The following is a 27,949-nucleotide window of genomic DNA, read 5'->3' as shown; positions in this document are numbered from 1 at the left end:
AGACTACCAGGAAATTTCGTATGTGCCAAGCTGTGCTGGATTTTGTGGTTTGGTGTGAAAGTCACCATTTCAAAGGGTTCAAAAGGTTGCCAGGGGGAATAAAGCTTCTCATCTTCCTCTTTTTCACTCCTTTTTCCACAATATGTCCGCCTGCATCAATACTGCTGATTTTGTGATGACACCGTAGACTTCTGGGAGAAGCCACATCGCCCACGTGGTTTCCTTTTTCGGATTTGCTGTTGAGCACTGATGCGCATAGACACCTGGGTTTTAAAATCTGCGTATTATTCAGCCTCAACACATAGATTTTAAACAATTCTGCTCTCCATTTGTGTTTGCTTTCATGTGTGTGTGTGTGCGTGTGTGTGTGTGTGTTAAGTGCCGTCAAGTCTCCTCCGACTCATGGCAACCCTATGAACCAATGTCCTCCAAAGTGTCCTATTCTTAACAGCCTTGCTCAGATCTTGCAAATTGAGGGCCATGGCTTCCTTTCTTGAGTCAATCCATCTCTTGTTGGGTCTTCCTCTTTTCCTGCTTTTCCATGCTTTTCCTATCATGACGGTCTTTTCCAGTGACTCTTGTCGTCTCATGACGTGACCAAAATACGATAGCCTCAGTTTAGTCATGTTAGCTTCTAGGGTCAGTTCAGGCTTGATTTGATCTAGAACCCACTGATTTGTTTTTTTGGCAGTCCACGGAATCCGTAGCACTCTCCTCCAGCACCACATTTCAAAGGAGTCTACTGTCTTCCTATCAGCTTTCTTCATTGTCCAGCTTTCACACCCATACGTACTAATAGGGAATACGATGGCATGAATTAACCTGATCTTGGTGGCCAGTGACACATCCTTACGCTTCAGAATCTTTTCTAGCTCCTTCATGGCTGCCCTTCCCAGTCTCCATCTCCTTCTGATTTCTTGGCTGCAGTCTCCCTTTTGGTTGATGGTGGAGCCAAGGAATAGAAAGTCTGCAACAATTTCAATGTCCTCATTGTCTACCTTAAAGCTGAGTAATTCTCCTGTAGTCATTACTTTTGTCTTGCCCCTGGAAAATCACAGAAAATTGGGGTTTGGGCTTTTCAAGTAGGGTTTCCAACCTCTGGGTGGGGCTTTGAATTCTCCCAGAATTACAACCGATCTCCAGATGACAGAGACCAGTTCTCCCCCCCACCGAGAAAATGGCTGCTTTGGAGGGCGGGGTCTATGGCATTATTACTCCTCCGAGGCCCCTCCCCAAGCTCCACCCCACCTCCAAGTTTCCAGGAATTTCCCAACCTGGAGTTGGCCACCCTACTTTCACTGGGCAATAAAATGTTCATAAAATTCACCCCCACCCCAGTTAAACTCAGCACTTGTGCTGAGGACCCTGAAGAAGCAAGAGGATTTTGAAGGGGGGGGGGCGTTGGAGAGTCTGGAAAGTGGTGGAATAGGCTGACTGGTACACATTGGCTGGAAATATTTGTTGTAAGCTGTGGCTCAGTGGTAGAGCATCTGCTTAGCATTCAGAAGGCCCCATGTTCAATCCCCGACATCTCCAGTTAAAGGGACTAGGCAAGTAGTTGATGTGAAAGACCTAGGGTCTGATTCAGTATAAGGCACCTAGGGTCTGATTCAGTATAAGGCAGCTTCATGTATTCATGTGTTCCTCCATGTGTTATGTATGGGGATTGTGCCTGATTTACTAGTTTTATTTTATGCTTTCGCCCTTTTTTGGTACCTTTTGAGGCTATTGTCAAGAGTCATGCCAAGAGTCATGCTTATTTCTGTTTATTTCTGTCCAGGTGTGTCTATTGGTTTTGCTGTTCAGGTGTATCGAGTGGTTATGTTTCTCAGAGATGTTCAAGCTGCCAGGAGTCATGCTGTTCAGGCAGGCTCTTGACATGAGTTAGGCCCATTTCTGTTTAAGTGTTATTCTTTGGTTTGGTTTCTCTGAACTGCTCATGCTGTCCCCGCTCCTTTCCTCCCCCCCCCTTGCTCTGACCTTGAGTCTCTAGCAGGCAACTTCAGTATTATGGCTTGCTCACTCCCCACTTCCTACCAGGCACCGTTATCCCCTAATTCCCAGGCCGCTTGGTTTTGCACCTGGGATGACTCTGTGCTTAAAGTTATGCTTTGTAGTTTGGTTTGCCATTAGCAGCTTTGAACCTGTGGATTGCTTATGCTGTACTTGCGGATCCTGAATAAACGTTTACCTGCTTTAGACCTGCCTGTCTGAGTGAGTTACTTTTTGGGATTGCCAAGGTTAGCTGGAGAACCTCACAGCTATAGCCATACTGGCTTTAAATCGAATTGCTTTCCTGCTACTTATAGGTTTTGGATCGTTTTGTCCTGTTGTGTTTTTTGTCTCTTTGTGAGCCGCCCCACGATCCAAGCTGGCTGAACATGTTGAATTATGAAAAAATAAACATTTTTATGGCTCCCTTGGAGTTTCAGTTAGATTCCACTCCAGGAACACATTAGAGACGAACAAGCGTTTACAGGTATGAGCTTTCTAGAGTCACAGCTCCCTTCGTCGAATGTGGGTAGGAATGGAGATCTCTGAGTCCTTTTAATCCATTTAGGTCAGTCCTTACGCAAAAGAATAAATGGACATGAATCCAACATTAAAAAGCGCAACACTCAAAAACCAGCAGGAGAACATTGTGATCTTCTTGGGCTTTAAGGTGCTTCTGGGACTCTTAATTTTGTCCTGGGAGAAGTGAGGATTAAGGAACTGCGGACAGCACAGAAACCCACCATCCCACATCATACATACACGCACACTCCGACTCTGGAAGGGGGTCCCAGACTGTACCCCCGACCAAAGTCTGGTTTCTGGACCACGGGTTTAAGAGCTGGGTGCCGCCAGCAGTTTCTTTCATTCGTACTGCTAAGAGGCCATGAATATGTCAGCCAGGCAGCCGTATCCCTTCTGCACCCCAAAACAAGCAGAGCATCAGAGGTTCCCTTGTAGAGCAGAGCACCCTCAACATAGAAACATAGAGCTGGAAAAGACCTCCCGGGTCATCTAGTCCAACCCCCTGCACAATGCTGCAACGAACCTCCAGGGTCTTCTAGTCCAACCCCCTGAACAATGCAGGAAGGGACCTTGAGGTCATCTAGTCCAATCCCCTGAATAATGCAGGAAGGGACCTCGAGGTCATCTAGTCCAACCCCCTGCATAATGCAGGGAATTCACAACTCACTCCCCCCCACTCCCTCCTGCTCTATTGTCAGGCATGGCCTGAGAAAAGGATGTTGTGGTTTCTCCAGGTGCTGGCCAAGGCCAGCTCTAGCTCTGCAAACGTGTTTTGACTGGACTCTGTGGGAATGCCGGTAGAATCCTACCTCCCTGACAGTTCCTGGGAGGGGGGTTGCCATGGCATCCAGATCTACCCTGATTTGCCCTATGCTCTTTCATTTATGCCCTGTACCGTGCTTATAGTTTTCATTAGTGTCCATTTGACTCTTAGCTTCTGTTAACCTGTGGATTTTCCAATAAATCAACTCTCTTTTGGACTACTTGTCTACGGATGTTTGTTTATGGGATTATCATGGGACTAGAGCTGACATTTGGACACTAATCTAAAACTATATTTTCATCCCTGGCTGGAGCCCTGGAGGGATCGCCGGGATCTCAGGTTGGAGCTGAGGACGTGCTCCCTGAGGGTATTGTCCCTGGCTGGAGCCCTGGAGGGTTCGCCGGGAGGTCGGTTTAGAGCTTTGGGGCAGCTCCCTGAGGATTTGGATTTACTGCGTGCTATCCTTGAGGAGGCGCAGCGGACTCAAGCTGAGTCCAACCGACTGACTGGGTTAGTTGTGGAGCAGTGGCATCGACTGGTGGCAGCGGCCCCCTGGGGGCCCGGGACGCTGACCTCCGTGCCCACAATGAATTGTGGTGGCTGGACACCTTGCTGGAAGAGACCCGGTTGGTGCAAGAGGACTTAGCGCTTCTAACCCAGCTGTTTACCGAGGTTGCGTCCCGCGGGGCGCAGTGGGTGCCCGTTTCCCCATTCCCAATGGCAGGAGCGGGAGGGAAAGATGTCCCGGATCCCAGCCAGCACAGCCGGGATGCGCAAAACGTAGCCGCCAGGACTGTATTGTCCCTTATGGATTTACCGCCAAGCACAGCGTTGGAGGACAATGTGGTTAATGTACTGCATCCAGAGTTTGGCTCTTCCTCCATGGAGCTTGCCCGCCAGGTTTTACCGTTACTGGGCAATCATAAGGAACTTCAAGTGTTGCTGGAGCAATCAGCTGAGCCGCTGGTGGCAGCCGCCGCAGCCGCCCGGGCCGCTGCCTTGGAAGCGGCTCAAGCGCAAGCTGCTCAGCAATTGGCAGCGGAGCAACTTTTGGGAAACTGCCAAAAAGCAAAATTTATCCCTTGAGCACTTCTGAAAGGACAGTGCTTCGTGATTTCTTAGACAAGAATCTGGCTCGAGGTTTCATCCGACCCTCTACCGCCCCTTATTTATCCCCCGCTTTTTTCGTGCGTAAGAAAACAGGTGACTTGCGGTTGTGCATTGACTTTCGGAAACTCAATGCGGTCACCCAAACCAATGCCTACCCCATTCCTCTGATCTCAGATCTTTTGGGGCAGCTAAAGGAGAGACACATTTTCACAGACTTGGTCGAAGCCTATTATAGAATCAGAATTTGAGAAGGGGATGAGCCCCTAACAGCCTTTTCCAGTTGCTTTGGTATGTTTGAATTTTTGGTGATGCCTTTTGGATTGAAAGGGGCTCCGGGGGTCTTCATGCAACTCATTAACGAGATACTGCATGACTTGTTATTCAAAGGAGTGGTGGTTTACTTAGATGACATGCTTATTTACTCAAAAACCATGGATGAACATGTCGCCCTGGTTAGGGAAGTGTTGCAATGTCTTAGAAACAATCAGCTCTATGCTAAGGTATCCAAGTGCGAGTTCCACCAAAAACAGTTGACTTTTCTGGGCTATATAATTTCACACCAATGGCTCATGATGGACCCAGAGAAGGTGCAAACGCTTGGGAACCATCCTCAGCCCATAAACAGGTTCAAAGATTTCTCGGGTTCGCAAATTTCTACAGGGGGTTCCTCCCCAACTTCGCTCAGATTGCACTGCCCATCACAGACCTCCTTAAGACTAAAGGAAAGGGAAGTGCAGCCACCTTGCCTACGGCTAAAGTGAATTGGGCCCCCCAGTGCCAAACTGCTTTTGACAGTCTTAAAAGACTGTTTTCCTTTGAACCGATTTTGAAACACCCTGATTGTGAACAAATGTTTGTGGTCCAGGTAGACACTTCAGAAATAGCAATGGGGGGTGCGCTGCTACAGCAAGGGGGGCGGTCAACCACATCCGTGCGTGTACTTCTCTAAGAAGTTCATGCAGCCTCAGCTCAATTGGCCGATCTGGGAAAAGGAGGCAGCCGCATTTAAGCATGTTCTCACGGTGGGGAGACAATTTTTAGAAGGTTCTAAGGTCCCTTTTGAAGTGTGGAGCGATCACAAGAACTTGTCATAAACTGTCCGTGAAACAGGTACAATGGGCGAACTTCTTTGCCCAATTCTGCTTTGTATTAAAACATGTGCCAGGGAAGCAAAACTTGCTGGCCGATGCTTTGTCTAGACTGCCTCAATACCCTACCAAGATCGAGCGCCCCACAGAGTCTCTATTCACTCCTGCTCAGAGGGGTTTACTGCCCACCCTGGCAGTTCAAACCCAGTTGCAGACCCGACTCCCAACGCCGCCTTCGAAAGGGGGGGAAGCCCAAAGCCCGGCCACGTTGGTCGGCCCGTCCACTCCGCTCCCCTCGCTTCCTTCACTGGCACTGACTCCACCACCCATGCAGTCTACCAGTGCGAGTCCCGGGGTGCAGGGACTCGTCCGCCCGGGCGAACTGACCACCCTGCCCCCCTCAACGGCGCCGGCTCCTTCTCCTGCAGAGAAGCCTGCCAGCACAGTGCCCACAACGCCGGATGTGGAGGGGCTAACAGATTCCTTCAGAGAAACTCTCCGTCGCGGTTGCCAAGCCAAGCTCTCCGCGCAAACCCTCCCGGCTTCTCTGATTGAACGCGGGGGTTATTGGTATAGAGAATCAAAGTTGTATGTTCCTAAGGTACTGCAGAGGGAGGTTCTGAGTCTGGTTCATGGGGCTAAGACCGCAGGACACTGGGTTTTCTCAAGACGTTACATCTACTGAGGAGACAGTTTTGGTGGGCGGGCATGCGATCAGACGTGGACTCGTTCATCCGCAGTTGCCCTGTGTGCGCTGCTGCCAAAAGACCCCAAGGCAAACCGCCCGGACTATTGCAACCTTTGGAAACTCCCACTAGACCCTGGGAAGTGATCGCAATGGATTTTATGAATGATCTACCCCTCAGTGAAGGAAAAACTGTACTTTGGGTAATCACTGATCTGTTCTCGAAACAGATGCATCTTGTACCTTGCGAGGTATCCCTTCCGCCCCAAAATTGGCCCGCCTCTTTGTGTCACATATCTTCTGATTGCACAGTTTTCCGCGCAAGGTGGTCAGTGACCGCAGGAGCTCTTATGTGGCTAAGTTCTGGAAAGCTTTCCTAAAAATGGTTGGGGTGGAACAAGGACTGTCAAGCGCCTTCCATCCCCAAACAGACGGCCAAACAGAACGGGTGAACACTGTGTTAGAATGCTACTTGCACTGTTATGTTAATTACTGTGAGGGTCTGTCCGAACCCGTTCTTGCGCACCCTGATTGTGAAAAACCTTTCGTGGTCCAGGTCGATGCCTCTGACGTCGCCATGGGGGGGGGGGGGCTCTCTTGCAACGGGACGAGAACGGTCAGCTGAAACCTTGTGCCTATTTTTCTAAAAAATTCTCCCAATCTGAAATCAACTGGGCAATTTGGGAGAAAGAAGCCGCTGCTGTTAAACATGCCCTCACCATTTGGAGGCATTTTCTGGAAGGGGCAGAGATCCCTTTTGAGGTTTGCAGCGATCACAAGAATCTAGAGGCTACCTACCTCGAGATTGATGAAGAAGCGGTTGATATTAGGGAAATTTACAGAGTTAATTCCAAATACTCGACTTTAAAAAAAACTGCCAAGAGAAATTTTAATAAAATTTGCAGATAAACGAATAAAAGAGGACATACTGAGCAAACAAAGAGATGACCCATTAATATATAAAGGAAAAGAAATACAGATCTTTCCGGACCTGCCCTTCTCAGTAAGGAAAAAAAGGCGTGAATTTGACTCTCTACGTAAGTTATTACGTGAACAAGAGATAAGATATAGGTGGGTGGGACCGTATTTCTTAAGTGTTCAACTCTCCTCCGGCAGAATCCTAATACGAACGAAAGAAGAAGCGTATGATCTGGAAGAAGAACTAAAAATGACAACTAAAGAAAAAGCTAAAACGGATAGATCAGGCTCACCACGGAACAAAAATAAGAACTCGACTACAGAGCAAGAAGGTCTAATGGATGAGGCGGCAGCATTCAAATAAAAAAACAACATGACAGATGGCCTAGAAATATTATCCATCAATATAAATGGCTTGAACACACCACAAAAAAGAAATAAAATATTTCACGCACTGTCCAAATACAAAGCAAATATAATATGCTTGCAAGAAACGCATATAAAAAGAAAATACAATTATTTACTAAATAATAAACGACTTGGCACAGTATATACATCTTCAGCGTTGGAAAAAAAAAAGGGGCATAGCAATCTATATTAGAGATCCTGCTATTAAAGTCCTGGAAATTATAAAAGATGCCAAAGGCAGGCAGTTAACACTCAAATTACAACTTGCAACAGGAGAAATAAAAATATTAACTTCTATCTATGCACCACTGACATCAAAGGAAAAATTCTTCACAGAACTCTTTACAACACTGGAAGAACAATTGGAACACGAGATTATTGTCATCGGGGACATGAATGGAGTCCTGGATGCCAAATTGGATAGATCCAAAAATCAAAAAAGCGGTAAACTTCCAAAAAATGTAAAAGTAGATATGCAGCGTCTTAATCTGTTAGACATCTGGAGAATGAAAAATCCTAACTCCAAAGACTATACATTTTACTCAGGTAGACATAGGACATTTTCAAGAATTGATATGTGTTGGATCTCTACTACCTTGGTGAAAAATCTAGAACACATTAAAATACTACCTCGGATTTTATCAGATCACAATCCAATTGTTATAAAATGGCAAAATCAGAAGAAGAAAATATTCAGATGGAGACTAAATGATGCCTTACTCAACAAAGAGAAAGACCTCAATACAGGTCGTGAAGAACTTAAGGAGTTCTTGCAGAGAAATGAAACACAAGGAATGAGTCAAGCAACAATCTGGGACTGTTCGAAGGCATACATGAGAGGTATCTTTATTTCACTAAACTCAAAAAATAAAAAAGATCGGGAAAAACGCTTGATAGATCTTCAAACCAACCTTGCACAGTTAGAAAAAATTCATCAACGAACAAATAGTAAAAAAGCTTTGAAAGACCTCAAAAAGATCAGACACGAAATCGATTTACTTTATGCAGATGAGATGGCAAAAAAATTAAAATTCATAAAACAGAGACACTTTGCATATGCAAATAAGCCAGGTAAATATCTGGCATCTATGATAAAAACAGAAAAACAAAAAAGAACAATACTCGCAGCAAAAATAAAAGGGCAGATAACACATAAAGAAGATGAAATAACACAGTGTTTCCTAGAATATTTTGATGATCTGTATAAAAAGAAAAATCAAGATAAACAAACGGAGGAGATAAAAACTTACATTCAACAGAATCATCTGAATTGCCTTTCCAAGGAAGATATTATCTTTTTAAACCAAGAAATCACTATTGAGGAAGTAAAACAGGCAATCAAGAAATTAAAGAGCGGGAAGACCCCAGGGCCAGATGGTTTTACAGCCATATATTATAAAATATTTAAAGAAGAAGTGGCCCCAACGTTAACGAAAGTGATGAATGAAATATATAAGAAAAAGAAGGTGCCAGACTCCTGGAAAGAAGCATATATAACGCTTATACCCAAAGAAAGAACGGATTTAACATCACCTTCTTCGTACAGGCCAATATCATTGCTTAATACAGATTATAAAATATTCACAACAATAATCGCCCAAAGATTGTTAGCTCACGTAGAAACACTGATTAATCCAGATCAGACTGGCTTTATACCTAAACGTCACATGGCAGACAATATTAGGTTTCTGATCAATGCACGAGAGCTTGTAAAACACAGGAAAGAAAAAATGGCCTTTATTTTCGTGGATGCAGAGAAAGCTTTTGATAATATCTCATGGAATTTTATAAGACAGGTGGTCTATAGTATAAGTAAGGACGGCAATTTCTTTGACTGGATATCTAGTATATACACGAATCAACAAGCGAAACTTATAATAAACGGTACCTTGACCAAAGACATTAACATCGAAAAAGGAACTAGGCAAGGATGTCCTTTATCACCTTTGTTATTCAACTTAACACTAGAAGTATTGGCAAATAAAATCAGAACAAACCACAGAATAACTGGCCTAAGTGTACAAGGAGAAGAATTTAAAATCAGAGCATATGCCGATGATGTTTTGTTAACAATTTCACAACCAGAAACTAGTATTAAAGAACTCATGAATGACATTCAGGCCTATGGGCGGTTGGCGGGCTATAAACTCAATAAAACCAAAACAAAAAAAAAAATTTTTTTTTAGAACATCTAACAAACGACGAGGAGTCAGAAATAACAAATATCTCAGGATTCACAACATCAACTAAAACAATAAAATATTTGGGAATAACTTTTCCAAAAAAAACCCAAGATCTATACAATTATAACTATCAAATGGTCTGGAATAAGATTGAATGTGACCTCCAAATTTGGACTAAGTTGAAGATTTCCTGGTTGGGCAGAATATCGTTAATTAAAATGAACATTCTTCCAAGACTGAATTTTTTATTTCAATCAATCCCCATTAAAATTCCAGATAAGGTCTTAAAATCTTGGCAACAGAAAATTAACAGATTTGTTTGGGACAAAAAACGCCCGCGAATAAAATTTAAAATTATGACGGATGAGAAGAAAAGAGGGGGCCTATCTCTTCCAAATCTAAAAATATATCACCAAGCTGCTACCTTAGTATGGATTAAAGATTGGATCATGCAAACTAACGAAAGGGCTATCAAACTAGAGCTGGCAAGTTTGCAAGGTGGAGTACACCATCTATTATGGGGAAAGAACTGGAAGAAGAGTGTAGAAGAAATCGGAGACCATCCAACTGTAGAAAATATGGTGGCAGTGTGGCGAAAATTGAAACCCAGATTGAGCTTTGAAAGATCACTATTGATGGCGCCCTTTAATGCCTATGGTTCAGTAACTGATAGGAAATTATATGGGACAATGCAATATCAGGACCTGGTAAAAACAGATGGTTCTCTCAAGACGTTAATAGAGTTACAAATCAATTATCCGCAGATGTCTTGGCTGACATATCATCAATTGATCTCAAGATTTAAAGAGGACTGCTGTACTCGGGGAGTTTTACAAGGTAAAACAGATTTTGAACAGCTGATAAGCAAGCCAACAGAGCATCTTTTAGGTAAAATCTATCGGTTACTCTTGACATACGATACAGAAGATGAACAAATAAAATCATGTCAAATTAAATGGATGGAAAACCTTAACGAGATCATAACAACGGACGAATGGGAGCAGCTATTTCGTGGAAACCTTAAATTTACGCTCTGTCAAGGGATTCAAGAAAACTGGCTGAAAATGTTGCACAGGTGGTACATTACGCCGAGTGACATCCAGAACATGAACACCTCGACATCTGGCTTATGTTGGAAGTGCCGTAAAACTAGAGGTACTTTCTATCACTGTTGGTGGACGTGTATGTCAGTCCAAAAATTTTGGAAGAAAATTCATAAAAACATAGAAATTATAATTGGTCAGCCTATCACATATGACCCTAAACTCTTCCTCTTGAGTAAAACACCAGATGAATGCAGTAAAGATCAACAAATCATACTAAAGTATCTGATAACAGCGGCAAGAATAGTCCTAGCCTCTTTGTGGAAAACAGAAAAAATACCAAAAATTGAACTGTGGATCGATAAAGCATATGAATTTATAACAATGGCACACTTAACAGAACTATTACAAATAGGCACTCAAAAAGCAAATAAAGACAAATGGCACATCTTCTATGAATATATTAAAACCAAAAAACAATAAAAATTTTTACAAACGTTATAAAAGTGAAGTTGACAATTAAATATATTATGTTAATAATGACGACAATTCGAACCTTGTTAAGGGGGTAAAAATATGTATTTTCTTGTTAAGGTTTTCCCCTACCCTTTTTTTTTTCCTTTCCTGTATGCCTACTCAATATTAGAAACTAATAAAAATATTTATAAAAAAAAAGAATCTAGAGGCTTTAAAGGGGGCTAGAAAGCTCACCGCGAAACAAATTCGTTGGGCACAGTTTTTTGCCAAATTCCGCTTTGTCCTGAAACATGTGCCAGGGAAGGACAATGCGTTAGCGGATGCTCTTTCCAGGTTCCCCCAATACCGCAATGACTTTGACCGGCCAGTGGATTCCCTGTTTACCCCTGAACAGAGAGGCGAAGTCTCGGGACTCGCAGTAACCACCCGGTCCCAGTCCCAACGCCAGGATGTTCCTTCCCTCAAGGGAATCCCGGAGGCTTTCCAACAGCGGCTCCGGGACGCTTCTCTGAGGGAGGCGGATCAGCAGGTGCTCCCCGCACATCTCGACCAACAGGGCTCCTTGTGGTTGCTGGGGGGTAAGCTTTATGTCCCCGAGGTACTCCGAAAAGAGGTGCTGGGACTGGTTCACGGGGCCAAACTTGCGGGGCATTTTGGGTTTGTAAAGACTTTACATTTATTGCGGCGTCAATTTTGGTGGCCAGGTATGAGGGCCGATGTGGAGTTGTACGTGCGCAGCTGCCCTATTTGCGCCACGGCCAAAAAGCGGATGGGAAAGCCTCCCGGACTCTTAAAGCCTCTGGAGACCCCGACCATGCCCTGGGAAGTGATCGCCATGGATTTTATCACGGATTTGCCCCCAAGTCGGGGAAAAACTGTACTGTGGGTGATAACAGACTTATTCTCCAAACAGGTTCATTTTGTTCCTTTTGCGGGACTACCATCGGCCCAGAAGTTGGCTAAACTGTTTATTAATCACGTGGTGAAGCATCATTCGATTCCGAGGAAGGTCCTCTCCGACAGAGGGGCTCAGTTCGTAGCCAAATTCTGGAGGGCCTTCCTGAAAGTCATGGGGGTGGAAGAGCAAGGACTCTCTTCAGCCTACCACCCCCAGACCGATGGTCAGACCGAACGTGTCAATGCTGTAGTAGAATGCTATCTAAGGTGTTATGTCAATTACCACCAGGACGACTGGGTAGACCTACTGCCTTTTGCTGAATATGCCTACAATAACGCCCCCCATTCCCGTGGTTTATGGAAAGGACTTTGGACCCTTTGGTTCTCCTAACATCACTCCTGAACTTGAGGGGGTGCAGGAGGTTCAGGATTGGGTACAAGTAGTGCAGACCACTTGGCCCTGGCTGCAAAAGAACCTGGAAAGGGCCAAGCGCAAGTACAAAGACCAGGCCGATAAACATCGGTCTCCGGGGTGGGAACTCAAGGTGGGAGGGCAGGTTTACCTTTCCACAAAGAACCTACGGTCACTTCGGCCTTGCAAAAAGCTTAGTGACAAGTATGTAGGTCCTTTCCCCATCACCCGGGTGATCAATGACGTCACGGTAGAGTTGGAACTTCCCAAGTCTCTTCGAGGGGTGCATCCGGTGTTCCATATCAGCCTACTTAAGCCGTACGTCGCTGCCCCTCAGTTCCACCCCCTCCCTAAGTCTGAAGTTCCTACAGTTGTGGGAGGGGAATCGCATCTTGAAGTTTCTAAAGTGTTGGACTCTAAACTGAAAAAGGGAAAACTGTTCTATTTGGTCCGCTGGAAGCACCTGGGGTCCGCCCAGGATGAGTGGGTGGCCGCTCCCCATGTGGCGGCTCCCGGTCTGGTTCGAGAGTTTCACTCTGCCTATCCTGACAAGCCTCGTCTGCCCGGACTCGGGGGAGGGGGGCCTTAAGGGGGGCAGAATGTGAGGGTCTGTATGCCTGGCCTTGGGTAGGCCTTTGCCTTGTATGCTTCCCCCCCCCCCGGACTCGTAAAAGCAGTCCAGGCCTCTTGACTTTCCTTGGTTCCGGCGCAGCGTCTGACGGGCCCCAGGTTGGAATGTCTCTGCCCTCTTCCCACGTCCCTCCCTTGCTCTCACTGACTCCCTTCCACCACTGTGGCCTTGGTGGGTAGATAGTACTAACAAGCTCTGAGTTCTTTGATGTTTTGTACCATGCACAATTATCTCGTAGATTCCCATAACACACGTTTGACATCTGCTTCCCTGTAGGGGTTATAATTCTGTCTTTGTGAATCTGGATTCACTTGCAACTTTACCAGTGTAAGGCCTGTACTTCTCTGAAGCTTCCAATAAAGTTTGTTGTTTCTGCATGACCGTCTGAGCAAGTGATTTTATGGAGTTTGCACAGGGAGGTTGGGAACCCTCACAATTACCACCAAGATGATTGGGTAGGACTGTTGCCCTTTGCTGAATATGCTTACAATAATGCTGTGCACCAGTCCACTGGGTTTAGCCCTTTTCGAGCTGTGTATGGACAAGACTTTGGCCCCATCGGCCATATTGGTATGTCAGGGGAGGAGGGAGGTGGAGATGTGGCTGACTGGGTGCACACGATTCAGACAACCTGGCCGTGGCTGATAAAAAATCTGGAACGAGCCAAACGTAAATATAAGGCTCAAGCTGACAAACACCGTTTGCCGGGTAAAGAGTACGGGGTGGGAGATGTGGTTTATCTATCCACCAAGAATCTATGGTCAACCCGCCCATGCAGCAAACTCAGTGCCAAATATGTGGGTCCGTTCCCCATTTCCCGGATCATCAACCCGATGACTGTAGAACTCTCACTCCCAAAATCGCTAAGGCGAATCCATCCCGTGTTTCATGTCAGTCTATTGAAGACGCATGTTCCCTCCCCGGAGTAGCATCCTGAACCACCGCCTGAGGCTCCTGGGAGGGGGATTGCCATGGCATCCAGATCTATCCTGATTTGCCCTATGCTCTTTCATATATGCCCTGTACCGGGCTTATAGTTTTCATTAGTGTCCATTTGACTCTTAGCTTCTGTTAACCTGTGGATTTTCTAATACATCAACTCTCTTTTGGACTACTTGTCTACGGATGTCTGTTTATGGGATTATCATGGGACTAGAGCTGACACTATGCCCAGAGGAAGGCAAAAAACGTACCCTAATTTGTGGGGTTATGATTTGGGGTGGTCCAGAGCTGTCTTTGGGGTGCAGATCATTTTCAGTATCATCAACGTTTGTGGCTGGATTTGAGAATAAGGATACGGAAACCCATTGCAATATATTTTCTTCCAAGAGTGGAGGAAACCCACATGGTTTTAAAATCTCTTTCCGACAGAAGGCAGGCGGCACTGCTGATAACAAATTGGCTCCAGAGCTGCAACCTTCTGGGACCACTCAGTTCTGTGTGCTCCGGCTCTGTTTCATTTCTACAAAAAGACAGATTATTTCTAACTGACCAAAATCTAGGCTGCAGGCCTAGAAGTTGTAATAATTTTATCCACAATGTGTTTTAGGTACTTGGATAGTTTTTCTTAAAGCCTGAAATCCTCTTGGTGTAGTGGTTTGGAGCGGTGGACTCTGATCTGGAGAACTGGGTTCGATTCCCCACTCCTCCACATGAAGCCTGCTGGGTGACCTTGGGCCAGTCACAGTTCTCTCTGAACTCTCTCAGCCCCACCTAGTTCACAAGGTGCCTGTTGAGGGGAGGGGAAGGGAAGGTGATTGTAAGCTGCTTTAGGACTCCTTAAAGGTAGAGAAAACCGGGGTATAAAAACTAACTCTTCTTCTTCTTCTTGCAGACACCACAATGGGCTCGGGAGCCCTGCCTGCGAAGGGGTACCTGGACTTGCTTCACAGTGACCTGGACCCCCTGCTTCTGTACAAAAACATCGAAGATGACCTTCCCACAGGTAGCTCCACAAAACACGACACGGGGTTTCGTTTCAATTCCCTGAGGTCTGAATGAGGCAGAGGGCATTCTGGCACATGAACAGGGCTCGACCTAACTCTACTTTGTGTTTACATTGCACATTTCAAATGTCCAAAGAGCTTTTTTCATTCTCGCTGTAACCCTTCCAAAAGTAGATCGATATTATTACCGCTGAATTGTGAATTAGGAGCTGGGCGGCTCTGGCCCAAGGCTGTAGAGCGAGGTTGTGCCAGAGGTGAGACTGGAACTGGGGATTTGCACTCATGGACACACATAGAATCATAGAATCGTAGAGTTGAAAGGGGTCCACAGAGGCCATCTAGCCAACCCCCTGCTTAATGCAGGATCAGCCTAGAGCATCCCTGACAAGTGTTTGTCCAGCCTCTGCTTGAAGACTGCCAGCGAGGGGGAGCTCACCACCTCCCCAGGTAGCTGATTCCACTGTCGAACAACTCTTACTGTAAAAAAAAAAAAGTTTCCTAATATCCAGCCGGTACCTCTCCACTTGCAATTTAGACCCATTATTGTGAGTCGTACCCTCTGTTGCCAGCAGGATCAGCTCCCTGCCCTCCTCTAAGTGACAGCCCTTCAAATACTTCAAGAGAGCAAGCCTGTCCCCCCTCGACTTGCTCTTCTTCAGCTAAACATTCCTCATCATGCCACCTTCAGCCACAAAGAAAGGTGGGGTGTCAATGTTTTCATAAATGAACAGATGCCCCCCAGAGAGAAAGTGTGACGTAGTGGTCAAACCCCTACTCAGCAGGGCAGCTCATTGGCTGACCCTTGACCTCTCCCACTCCACTCAGCCTAGCCTACCTCACAGGGTGTGGGCAAACCATGCATCCCACCCTGTGCCTCTTGCAAGAAGGGTGGGATTAAAAAAACCAAAAACAAGATAAATGTCACTTCAGGAGATAATATTTTAAGTTGCAGGATTTAAATCCCACTCTGGGGTACACACTTGAGGGGGGCGATGGAGAGAGGGGACGTTCAAACTCCGGGTGTGCCTTCCCTTCCGAACACACGAAAACCGTTAACCCAGCTACAGTGTGTTTGGAAAGATCTTTTTCCCCCAGGTGTTTAGTGGAGAAAATGTTCATGATTTGTGCAGTAATGGAGGATGGCTGACGTATGGAAGATACAAGCACACAAAAAAATAGGCACATAATTAGACTTATCAAAACAGAGAAACATCTCCGTGGTAGGGTCGCCAACCTCCAGGTACTAGCTGGAGATCTCCCGCTATTACAACTGATCTTCATCCGATAGGAGTCAGTTCACCTGGAGAAAATGGCCGCTTGGGCAATTGGACTCTATGGCATTGATGTCCCTCCCCTCCCCACACCCCGCCCTCCTCAGGCTCCGCCCCCAAAACCTCCCACTGGTGGTGAAGAGGCACCTGGCAGCCCTACTCCGTGGGGAATCAGCCACTTCCTTTCATGCACACACACCCACTGGCTCACGTTCCTGCTTGATGCTTGTTCCCACTCCAGCCTAGATTTCTGGCCGTCTCCCACCCTCTGCCCTTCCCGCTGGATCTTGTGAAAACCTTCTGTTTCCCCCCCCCCACGCACCCCCCACCCACAAACACCTCCTTTCCTCAAAGCAGCCTCTGCCTCTGTGCTTTGCTAACCTTCAACGCCACGGGACAGGACGGGCGGTGTGTCTGCCGAAGGTTGCTGTTGGGGGCCCTGGGCTGGTGTTGCAAAAGCAGATGCTTTTGCAAGGAACGAAACCCCCACACACACACATACACACTGCGGCAGAGCCACGTGGGGGGGGTTTTGCATTGTGCCTGAGGTCCAGGGAGGAAGTGGGGATGGAGAAGAGGAACACGGTCTTGAGGGACTGGAGTGGGCGTCATCTGGTGTTCAGCTTTTCTTTCTGGGCGTGCGCATCATGCATCCGCGGTGAGCATTTCCCCCCCCCCCAAGGCTGGGTTGGGGGAAGGGTGTGTGTGCCACCATCAGGGAAGGGGCTGTGGCTCAGTGGTAGAGCATCTGCTTGGCATACAGAAGGTCCTGGGTTCAGTCCCCCACAGCATCTCCAGTGAAAAGGACTAAGCAAGCCGGTGATGTGAAAGACCTTTCTCTGCCTGAGACCCTGGAGAGCTGCTGCCAGTCTGAGTAGATGATAATGACCTTGATGGACCGAGGGGGGGGGGGTTGATTCAGCACAAGGCAACCTCGTCCTCCACCTGTCCCCCTTCCATTGCCTTTTGTGGTTTCCCCTCCTTTCCTCTGATGTTTCTAGAATCTGCTTTTTGGAAATATTGGGAGTCAGATTGGGGTTTCCTGCAGCGTGGACAGGGAAGTGCGCAATTCTGCCCCTCGTTGTCCCTGCGCCTCCTTCACACGCCCACCCTTTCTTCTCCCTCCCTGCCATTTTCTTTTAAAAAAATTTTTTTTAAAAAAAAAATTAAGCTGGCAAATGCTGCAGGGGGGCGGAACGGTGGGCACATGGGAATGGGGAGCATTCTCCCAGTGTGTATGTTTTGGCACTGTGTGCAGATGCTTTTACATGCACAGTGGCAATCGGTCCCTGCTGGGGAATCCTTCCCATGTGGACGCTGCTCAAGAGGTAAAAAACCCGACATTTTCTAGTCCAAAAGTATCCAAACTAAGCACCGTGTTTGTTTCAATGGTGTTCACATTGGTGATAATGATGGTTACGTTAAGCTAATTGAACACACATATAAGGCAAGGTTTGTTCAAGGTCATTAGACATGCAATTATAAACGTATTGATAAATTCCAGTTCAGCAATATAGCCCACGAGAGGGTATATCCGGTCTGGAGAGCATGCTATGCTGTGATCTGGGTCCTATTTCAATGTCGTAACCCTGCCCCTATTTGGGGATTTCAAAAGCAGGCAGTAGGTACAGAATGGAGCCCAGAAAAATCACACTGTGGTTTTCTGGCTGTATCCATAAACGATGAAGGGGGTGTATTTTTTCTCCCAAATAAATGAACCCAAAAGGCCTCCTAGAAACAAAGGCAGAAATGTCACTTAATTCCATTTGTTTCCCTGGTGATCTGTTTAGAAAATTCAAGGAGGCCAGTAGAAAGGGAAGATAGGTGGAACTGACAGCTGAGTTTTCCAACCAGCGCATCAAACAGATCTTGCAACAGAAGAGACTGAAAGGTGGTCAGGAGAGGATGGCAGGAGTCAGGAGAAATGAAACCAACTTGGGTGTGTTCCAGGAAAACCAACAGGAATGAAAATTAACATAATAATGAACACCAATGGGAGAGATAACAAATGTAACCAAAACTAATGAAGCTTTTGCAATGAAAACAAGCAAGGAAGCTGCACCTCCCCAAACAGACGATGTGTGACTCTGTGCTGAGGTGGAGCAGGGGTGGGCTTCATCTAGCCTGTCGATGCTTCCCCCAGCCGTTTACAGGGAGAGAAAAGACAGGAAAAAAACTTTTCAGTTGAATTTTTGTTCCACATATTTTTGCTTCTAACTTACCCCCACCGTGTTAATCTCATTTGCTGACATTTGGTGCCTGAGCGTTTCTTTCTTACTTTGAGGCCACGCTCCTGACGTCAGCCTCGACGACCAGGACAACAACCCGGATGTCTTTTACACCGTGGAAAGCGATGAGAGCGGGGAAGAGGTCTGTCTGTGTTCCAGTACTGGAGAAGCCTACGAGAAAATCGGTATGGAGGGGATTCCTGGATTTCTGACGTGGTAAAGAGTTGGTCTGGGGTCTGCTTGATTTTACTTCCAGTGCCTTTGGTCTTATTTTTCTGATTATTAAAGACACAATCTAGCAGATCACAAATCACAAAATCACACAAGGTTGGAAGAGACCACAAGGGCCATCCAGTCCAACCCCCCGCCATGCAGGATACCAAAATCAAAGCACTCCTGACAGATGGCCATCCAGCCTCTGCTTAAAGACCTCCAAAGACGGGGACTCCACCACCCTCCGAGGCAGCGCATTCCACCTTCAAACAGCCCTCACCATCAGGAAGTTCTTCCTAATGCTTAGGTGGAATCTCTTTTCTCTTGGTTTAAATCCATCACTCCGTGTCCTAGTCTCTGGAGCAACAGAGAACAAGCTAGTTCCCTCATCAACATGACGTCCCTTCAAATATTTAAACATGGCTATCATGTCTCCCCTCAACCTTCTCTTCTCCAAACTAAACAAACCCAACTCCCTAAGTCTCTCCTCATAGGGCATGGATTCCAGACCTTTGACCATTCAAGGCAATCCCATCCTATTTTACTATGTCAGGGGTGGCTTGTGGTATCCATTAAAGCACCAACAAGAAACATTAAAATAAAACTGATCACAAATAGTGGCTCTCTGGGACAGGAACACAGTGCAGGGGGAGGTGTTAGCCCCTCCCCATGCCCCTGAGCCACTGTCCTGATCTTCCTGGGAACCAAATTTCGGGCACTCCCCGGACCTGACTGCCAACTGGGCAAAGGGATGGGCTCTGGGAACAGTGCAGTGGACACCCCCCCCCATCCCATGGGGGAAGGAGCTGTGGCTCTGCAATAGAGCATCTGCTTGGCACGCAGAAGGTCCCCGGTTCAATCCCCGGCATCTCCAGTTAAAAAGGATCTGGCAGTAGGTGAAAGGAAGGACCTCAACCTGAGTCCCTGGAGAGCCACTGCCCATCTGAGCAAACAAGACTGCCCTGGATGGACCAAAGGGTCTGGTTCAGTAGAAGGCAGCTTCACGCGCATGTTGGGGAGGGGCAGTGTTTCAGTGGTAGAGCCTCTGCTTTGCATGCAGAAGGTCCCAGGTTCAGTCCCCGGCATCTCCAGTTAAAGGGACCAGGCAGGTAGGTGATGTGAAAGACCTCTGCCTGAGACCTTGGAGAGCTGCTGCCAGTCTGAGTAAATGAGACTGACCTGGATGGGCCAAAGGTTTGATTCAGTATAAGGCAGTTTATGTATTGAGGAGGGCCAAATATCTCTCCATCGTATTTTCCTCTGAGAAATAACTTCTCAGGACCTGTGGGTCATAGGAGCAAAGAAGGAAAGAATGGGAATAGGTATTGAGGAGGGCCTGTTTCTGCTTGGCATGCAGAAGGCCCTGGGTTCAATCCCGGGCATCTCCAGTTAAAAAGGACCAGGCAGCAGGTGAGGTGAAATTCCTCTTCCTGGGATCTTGGAGAGCGGCTGCCAGTCTGAGTACAAAAGACTAGCCTGGATGGATTGACAGTCTGATTCAGTATAAAGCAGCTTCATGTGTGCTCCACAGAGCAGAGCTTATTTGTTTTATTAATTAATTAAAATATTCCTCACCATTACTTTTGGGGATGGTGGATCCACCCCAGTGTCAGAGACAGACCTCATCTGGTGGGCAGGTTCATGGTCACCCTGGATGCAGCCCTCCCAAGAGGAGGACAGGGGATTTTGGAGAGGGACAAAAGCCCCTTGAGAGATAGATGTTTGGGTGCCCATTCCCCTAGACCTGGGACTTCTGGTTCAAAGGAAAGGGAGTCAGCCGTCACCCTTGCCTGTTCCTCTCTTGTTCTGTAGCGGAACTAGCAGAATACGTGCTGGAAGAGGAACCTGCAGAAGACCTTTTCGGTAAGCTGCTTCCCCCGTCCCTCGCCTCCCTCTTACCCTTTAAAGAAATACGGTTGATTTAGGGTGATTTGGGGAGTCAGAGAAGTCCAGGCCTCTGGGGCCCAGTGTGGCAGGAAGAAGTGTCCCCCTTGCAAGCCCCGTCGTTCCTGTTTGTTTTAATGAGGCTTGCGCCTCATTTTGTGGGATTGAGCTGTTCATTTTGTGGGATCGAGCTGTTCACGATCACCAGTAGTGGAGGGATTCCACTTTGATTTCCTGGCATGTCTTGAGGTGGCAGGGCACGACTCTCTTTTCCCTCCCATTGGCATCTCCTCTGGGGGCAGGGACTTGTCCTTTTTCTTTGCTTGTGTGGCTCTGAAATGGGCAGCACACATTGCCGGCTCTGGATTTGAAATAATCCCATTCACCAGGGGCCGGTCACACCCTCTCTCACGCCCGCGTCTTTGCGGCAGAGGAAGCCCCATTGAAATCTCTGCCCGGACAAACCTCTCTGCCCAGAGATGTTCTCAGCCCGGCGCCTCCTTCGGGGCTGCCCCGTCCAGCTTTTGTGGCGACTTCAGAGGCCGCGCAGCGTGCGCTCGTAACATTTGTTTTCCTTCCAAACGACACAGCAGGAAGCTTCGATTCAGATGACGCGACGGCTGACGGTTGTCCAGAGCCAAAGAGACAACGTAAGTAGACCCCCAGGGATGCGTCCGTGGCAACCCCACCCTCACGGGCCCAAGGCCCACCAAGCATTGCTTTGGCCCCTGGCGGGAGCTCGAGCTGCTCTGAATTCAGCCCCATCCACTGACAGGACAGGACCTTGGGCCAACACCTTCATTCACGGGAAACGTTTCCACCCTGCTGCCCGCAGTTTGGAATGGAGTCCGGACTCTGTGGGCCCGGCTCATCTTTTACAACCCTGGCTACAATGGCCACTTTGGCAATTGGACTCTATGGCACTGAAGTCCCTCCCCTCCCCAAATTTAGAATCATAGAATCATAGAGTTGGAAGGGACCACCAGGGCCGTCAAGCACAGCCCCCTGCACAATGCAGGAAATTCACAACTACCTCCCCCTCCCCACACCCCTAGTGACCAGAAGATGCCCAAGATGCCCTCCCTCTCATCATCTGCCTAAGGTCACAGAATCAGCATTGCTGACAGATGGCCATCTAACCTCTTCTTAAAAACCTCCAGGGAAGGAGAGCTTACCATCTCTCGAGGAAGCCTGTTGTTCCACTGAGGAACCGCTCTAAGTGTTAGGAAGTTCTTCCTAATGTCTAGACGGAAACTCTTTTAATTTAATTTCAACCCGTTGGTTCTGGTCCGACCTTCTTGGGCTACAGAAAACAACTCGGCACCCTCCTCTCTATGACAGCCCTTCAAGTACTTGAACATGATTATCATATCCCCTCTCAGTCTTCTCCTCTTCAGGCTAAACATACCCAGCTCCTTCAACCTTTCCTCATAGGACTTGGTCTCCAGACCCCTCACCATCTTCTTCGTTGCCCTCCTCTGGACACGTTCCAGCTTGTCTACATCTTTCTGAAATTGTGGTGCCCAAAACTGAACACAGTACTCTACTTGAGGTCTAACCAGAGCAGAGTAAAGCGATACCATCACTTCGCGTTATCTGGACACTGTACTATTGTTGATACAGCCCAAGACTGCATTTGCCTTTTTAGCTACCGCATCACACTGCTGACTCATGATCAGTGTTTGGTCTACTAAGACCCCAAGATCCTTTTCACACACACTACTGCTCAAACGAGTCTCCCCCATCCCATAATTATGCATTTGATTTTTCCTACCTAAATGCAGAACTTTACATTTGTCTTTGCTGAAATGCATTTTATTCGTTCTAGCCCATTTCTCCAGCCTGTCAAGATCATCCTGCATCTTGGCTCTGACTTCTACCGTATTTGCTACCCCTCCCAATTTAGTATCTGCAAATTTAATAAGCATCCCCTCTATTCCTTCAGCCAAATCATTTATAAAGATGTTGAACAACACAGGGCCCAGCATAGAACTTTGCCCTCCTCAGGCTCCACCCCAAAAATCTCCCGCCGGTGGCGAAGAGGGTCCTGGCAACCCTTCTCCAGGACATCCGTTTCTCCTAAACTTTATTGTGTGCCATAAAGACCACCTTACCAAGCTGCCATTTCCTCCAGAGGAATTGATCTCTGTCGTCTGGAGATCAGGTGGGATTCTGGGAGAGCTCCAGGCCCCCACCTGGAGGTTGGGAGCCCTGGCTGGGAGATGGAGACAGGTGAGTCTGACCCTGAAGGTTCCTCTTGACCACTCGGTGGGGCTCGATACCATCGACCAACGTGTCTTTACAAGTGCCTTGCTGGGTTGGGATGGGGGAGTCCCGTTCTGCAGAGGTTCCAGCCCTTCCTGCAGTGTAGATCAGAAGACTGTTGTTCTTGTCCACAGGATGTGAACTAGACAATTTCTAACAGGGCTGCCAGCCCAAAGACGGCAATGAGCAGGAGATATAAATTCTTGTTTCGGCCCTTGCCAGCAATATTGTGAAGTGGCCAGAGACTAGGGTTGCCAACCTCCAGGTACTAGCTGGAGATCTCCTGCTATTAAAACTGATCTCCAGCCGATAGGGATCAGTTCACCTGGAGAAAAAGACCTCTTTGGCCATTGGACTCTATGGCACTACAGTCCCTCCCCAAACCCCACCCTTCTCAGGCTCAACCCCAAAAACCTCCCACTGATGGCGAAGAGGGACCTGGCAACCCTACAGGCGATGCAGCGATGTCACTTCTGGCATGACCTGGAAGGGACATCATCATGTAGGGGCACTCCTCCAGCATTTGCCCCAAAGTCTATGGTTTAACCATAGAGTTTTGGGCAAATGCTACAGTATCACCCAATGTGAAGGCATCACTTCCAGGCAGGGTTGCCAACTTCCACGTGGTAACTACTATGGCTTTGTTCTATAGAAAGGAAATAATAACTATTTGTATGTTCATATACTTCTGAACTTGTTTCAATGGTGCTTATATAATAAGCAGACAAAAATCAAAATAACTCTATAGCAATTCATTCAAAGCATAAGCTTTATGCAGTGCAGTTGTAACAAGAACCTAAGCTGCTTATGAGGTGATTTGGTAGCTAAAAATAAAGACAATGCTTGCTAAGTCATCATATAATATTATTTTAACATAAATCAAAAAACATTTTGTAAACATACTCACGAGCATTAAAGTATGTTGTTTCAACTATAGGAAGCTAATGCTATAAACTACTGTAAAATAAGAAAAGGACACGGGACTGGACACGGGTGGCTGAAGAAGGAAAGAAACAAGATCTTTTACCGGGGACTTGTCCCACCCCTTTGTGTCCTTGTTCATACCTACTACATCATATAATTTGTATGTTATACCATTGATTTGTAATTATTTATTGAGTCAGTGCAAGGTTTATTTCATTGATCATATTTACAATACTTATATGAGAAATACCTTGTATGAAAATAATACAAAGGAAACATTTTATTGTCAGTTATTTTGATTTTTATTTGTCTGCTTTAAATATTAAATAAGCACCATTGAAACAAGTTAAGAAGTATATGAATGTACAAATAGTTATTATTTCCTTTCTATAGAACAAAGCCATAGTAGTTGCTACATTTAAATAAGCTTATCCCTAAAGCAGCTCAGAATATATTTTTGCATAACCTCCAGGTGGTGGCCTGGGCTGGAGATCTCCCAGGATTACAGCTTATCTCCAGGCGACAGAGATCAGTTCCCCTGGAGAAAATGGTCATTTGGGAAGATGGATTAAATGGCATTATACACCACTGACATCCCTCCTCTTCCCAAACCCCGACCTCCTCAGACCCCATCCCCAAAATCTCCAGGTATTTCCCAATCTGGAGCTGACAACCCTTCTTCCAGGTTGCTGTGGAAGTGACATCACGGTGTTGGCATGACACTGATTTCCCCCCCACACACACCACATTTCCCCCAGAAATTTCCCCCACCATCCAGCTGAGTAGTGGTGGACAAAACTGGCGGGAGACCCAGCCTCCCTAATTCCTCAGCCTTGAATTTGGTCTCCAAGTGCAGTTCAATATTGGGATATAAAATAGCCAGGATAATGCAATGCAACATTGTTGGAGAGGGGAAATCCACTCCAAGGGCCCACAGCAGAGAAGACCCTGTCTCTCTCTGGTTGCCACCAACCTAACATCCGAAGGGGGGCACAGAAAGCGGGGCTTGATATAGGAGAGTCCCCCGGCTGTTCTTTATGGTCAGCATCTCCGGTATTTTCAGTCCCTGAAGCTTGGCTAACTCAGCCGACGGACAGGTGCCAGGTCTAGACCCCGAGCGAGGGGGTCTTCAAAACACGGAGAGAATTCTGCTGGGTGTCTGCAGCCACAGCCATCCACAGAGGGGCAGAGTAGGGTTGCCAGCCTCCAGGTGGTGGCTGGAGATCTCCCACTATTACAACTGTTCTCCAGGCGACAGAGATCAGTTCCCCTGGAGAAAATTGTCACTTTGGAAGGTGGACTCTATGGCATTGAAGTCTCTCTCCTCCCCGAACCCCGCCCTCCTCAGGCTCTGCCCCCAAAATCTCCAGGTCTTTCCCAGCCCGGAGCTGGCAACCGTAGGCCATGGCCGCAGCGGAGGCATCCGCGCGGGTTCTGAGAGGGGGGTTCTCCTTTCATCTTGCTCTCTCTTCACACCTGCAGGCAGCTGTTCCGACGCTCCAGAACCCAAACGGCAGAAAGTCGGTACGTTGGCGCTTGAGATACATCAGTTGAGCTTCCCAGGAACGCAGGAGGCCACGGCTAGAGGGGCGTAGGGTTACTTGCTCCTCAAATGGGGTGGACGTGCAGGGAGACCGAACGCAGTCATAATGCGCTGCCCTGCGCACGCAAGCTTCGAGGCCTGGCTGAGCTATGACCTCTTCCTCCCCCCCCCCCGCCACAGACACAGAATGTCACATTTAACCTGGAGATAGATCAAGAGGTTGAACAGATGTGTCCGAGTCTTTAGCAATAGAAAAGAGCAAGAGTCCAGTAGTACCTTAAAGACTAACAAAACGTCTGGCAGGGTATATGAGCTTTTCCGAAGAAATTAGGTGTGAAGGTATCTGAAGAAGTGAGCTGTGACTCATAAAAGCCTCACCAGAAATTTGGTTAGTCTTTAAGGTGCTACTGGACTCTTGCTCTTTTCTACATTTACCCTGGGCCCAGTTTTTATTTTATTAAAAACTATTAGTGTACTGCATATGCCTAAATAGACCCTGTAGAAAAAGTCCTTAGGTTACATTTCTATTAATATTGGTTGATTTACTTTGTTTATACCACACCTCTCTCCCCGGTGGAACCCTAAAGCAGCTTATATTGTTCTCCTCTCCATTTTTATCTTCACAACAACCCTATGAGGTAGGCTGATAGTGTGTAACTGTCCCACAATCATCCTTCCAGCTTCCACGGCAGAGACTCAAACTGGGGCTTTCCAGATCCTGGTCCGATGCTGTAACCACTGCACCACACTGCCTGTTGTGCTATTAGAATCAATTATTTTGAAATATGGATGTTAGTGATTGTTAACGGAAAAAGCCCCCAATAAAATATTAAGATCGTTTCAGAGGGGAGCCATGTTGATCTGCAGCTGAAGAGCCGGATTCGAGTCCAGAAGCACTTTAGAAACCAACAAGATTTTCAGGGTATGAAGTTTCTGAGAGTCTAAGCTGGTGTCTGACAAAGGGGGCTCTGACTCTCCGAAGCTCATTACCCTGAAAATATTGTTGATCTTTGTAATGCTACTGGAATCAAATCAGTAACATACGAACACTGATGACCGAAGAAGAGGGAGAGGGGAAAATGCATACTTTAAGGAAGGGGAGAAAAGAAAGAAAAAAGGAATCCCCAAAATTAATATAATCCATATATTATCAAAACCAAGGTCCGTGTCACCTTGAAACCTTGATTTCGAATAGACTGAATCGTATCTACAAAAGCTAATCAGGGGTGACCAGTTCTTTCCAAAGTTGTTTGTCCGTTGGCTTTTTGTGTTATCCCGCGCATCATTATTCCTTTTCCCCCTCCCCTTTAGCACACCCGCCGGGTCTCTGCTCCGGAAGTCCCAACCCAGCGGCGTTTCCCCTGGACCTGTCCTCGGCCGAGACCGTCCCTCTGTCCAACTTCCACGTGCATTTTTCCGTGACCACCATAACCCCTGCTGGGGGATTTCCAAAGATATTCGGTATGAGAAATAATTGTTGGCTTGGCATCTCAAGCACGGCACAAAAGATGATGGAAATTGTCTATTAACTGTGGGGAGGGGAGGTGGTCGGTTCCTCTCAGGAGTTTTCCAGTGGGGTCAGCCTAGGGTTGCCAGTCTCCAGGTGGAACTGGAGATCTCCAGGAATCACACCCGATCTCCAGAAGATAGAATCAGTTCCCCTGGAGGAAATGTGGACAGAATGGAGCGGGTGCAGAAGAGAGCGGCAAGGATGATCAGGGGCCTGGAGACCCAGCCCTACCCGGAAAGGCAGAGGGACTTGGGAATGTTCAGTATGGTGAAGAGGGGGTTAAGGGGGGACACGGTTGCTCTCTTCAAGTACTTTAAGTACTTGAAAAGCTGTCATTTAGGGGAGGGCAGGGAGCTGTTCCTGTTAGCAGCAGAGGATAGGACTGCAATAATGGGTTTAAACTGTGGGCGGAAAGGTATCGGCAGGATATTAGGAAACTTTTTTTACAGTAAGAGTTGTTCAACAGTGGAATGGGCTGCCTAGGGAGGTGGTGAGCCTCCCCCTCACTGGCAGTCTTTAAGCAGAGGCTGGACGAACACTTGTCAGGGATGCTCTAGGCTGATCCTGCATTAAGCAGGGGGTTGGACTAGATGGCCTCTATGGACCCTTCCAACTCTAGGATTCTATGAGTCTATGAAATGGCTGGTCTGGAGGGTGGGCTCTATGGCACTGTGCCCCTCTGAACTTCCTTCCCTCCCCAAACCCCACCCTCCCTAGGCTCCACCCCCGAAATCTCCAGAAATTTCCCTATCCAGAGTTGGCAACCCTATTCGGCTCCGTAATTTGGGCCAGCTTGTGTGTATGTTGCCTCAACTGAAAATTGCATACTCTGCATTTGCAAGAAATGTCCAGGGAAACTGCCGGTCGAGTTTCTTCCTCTCTGCCACCTAGATTGCAAGAGGAATCTTGGCAAAAGCTACTTGTTTTTTCACATCTGGACACTAGCACTGCATCTGGCCATAACGATTGGGTAAAGTAAAAGGTGGACATTATGAAAGCTGATAGGAAGAAAGTAGATTCCTTTGAAATGTGG

General features: G+C 47.1%; 1 protein-coding gene across 1 annotated transcript in view; it reads left to right on the top strand.

Annotated features, from left to right (window-relative positions):
- The window catches only part of CIITA (class II major histocompatibility complex transactivator), a 64,891-nt gene that overhangs the window by 18,435 nt on the left and 18,507 nt on the right, over positions 1–27,949 (top strand). Inside the window, exons 2-7 of the mRNA XM_056866230.1 lie at positions 14,967–15,077; positions 18,634–18,762; positions 20,603–20,705; positions 21,152–21,324; positions 25,346–25,387; positions 26,718–26,867. Of these exons, the coding sequence (XP_056722208.1) occupies positions 14,967–15,077; positions 18,634–18,762; positions 20,603–20,705; positions 21,152–21,324; positions 25,346–25,387; positions 26,718–26,867 (708 nt within the window). The remainder of the gene's footprint in view (positions 1–14,966; positions 15,078–18,633; positions 18,763–20,602; positions 20,706–21,151; positions 21,325–25,345; positions 25,388–26,717; positions 26,868–27,949) is intronic.

This window comes from Euleptes europaea, chromosome 21 (genome assembly GCF_029931775.1).
Source record: "Euleptes europaea isolate rEulEur1 chromosome 21, rEulEur1.hap1, whole genome shotgun sequence".
In the NCBI taxonomy this organism is placed as follows: domain Eukaryota; kingdom Metazoa; phylum Chordata; class Lepidosauria; order Squamata; family Sphaerodactylidae; genus Euleptes; species Euleptes europaea.
This window is presented reverse-complemented; position numbering and strand designations above follow the sequence as displayed.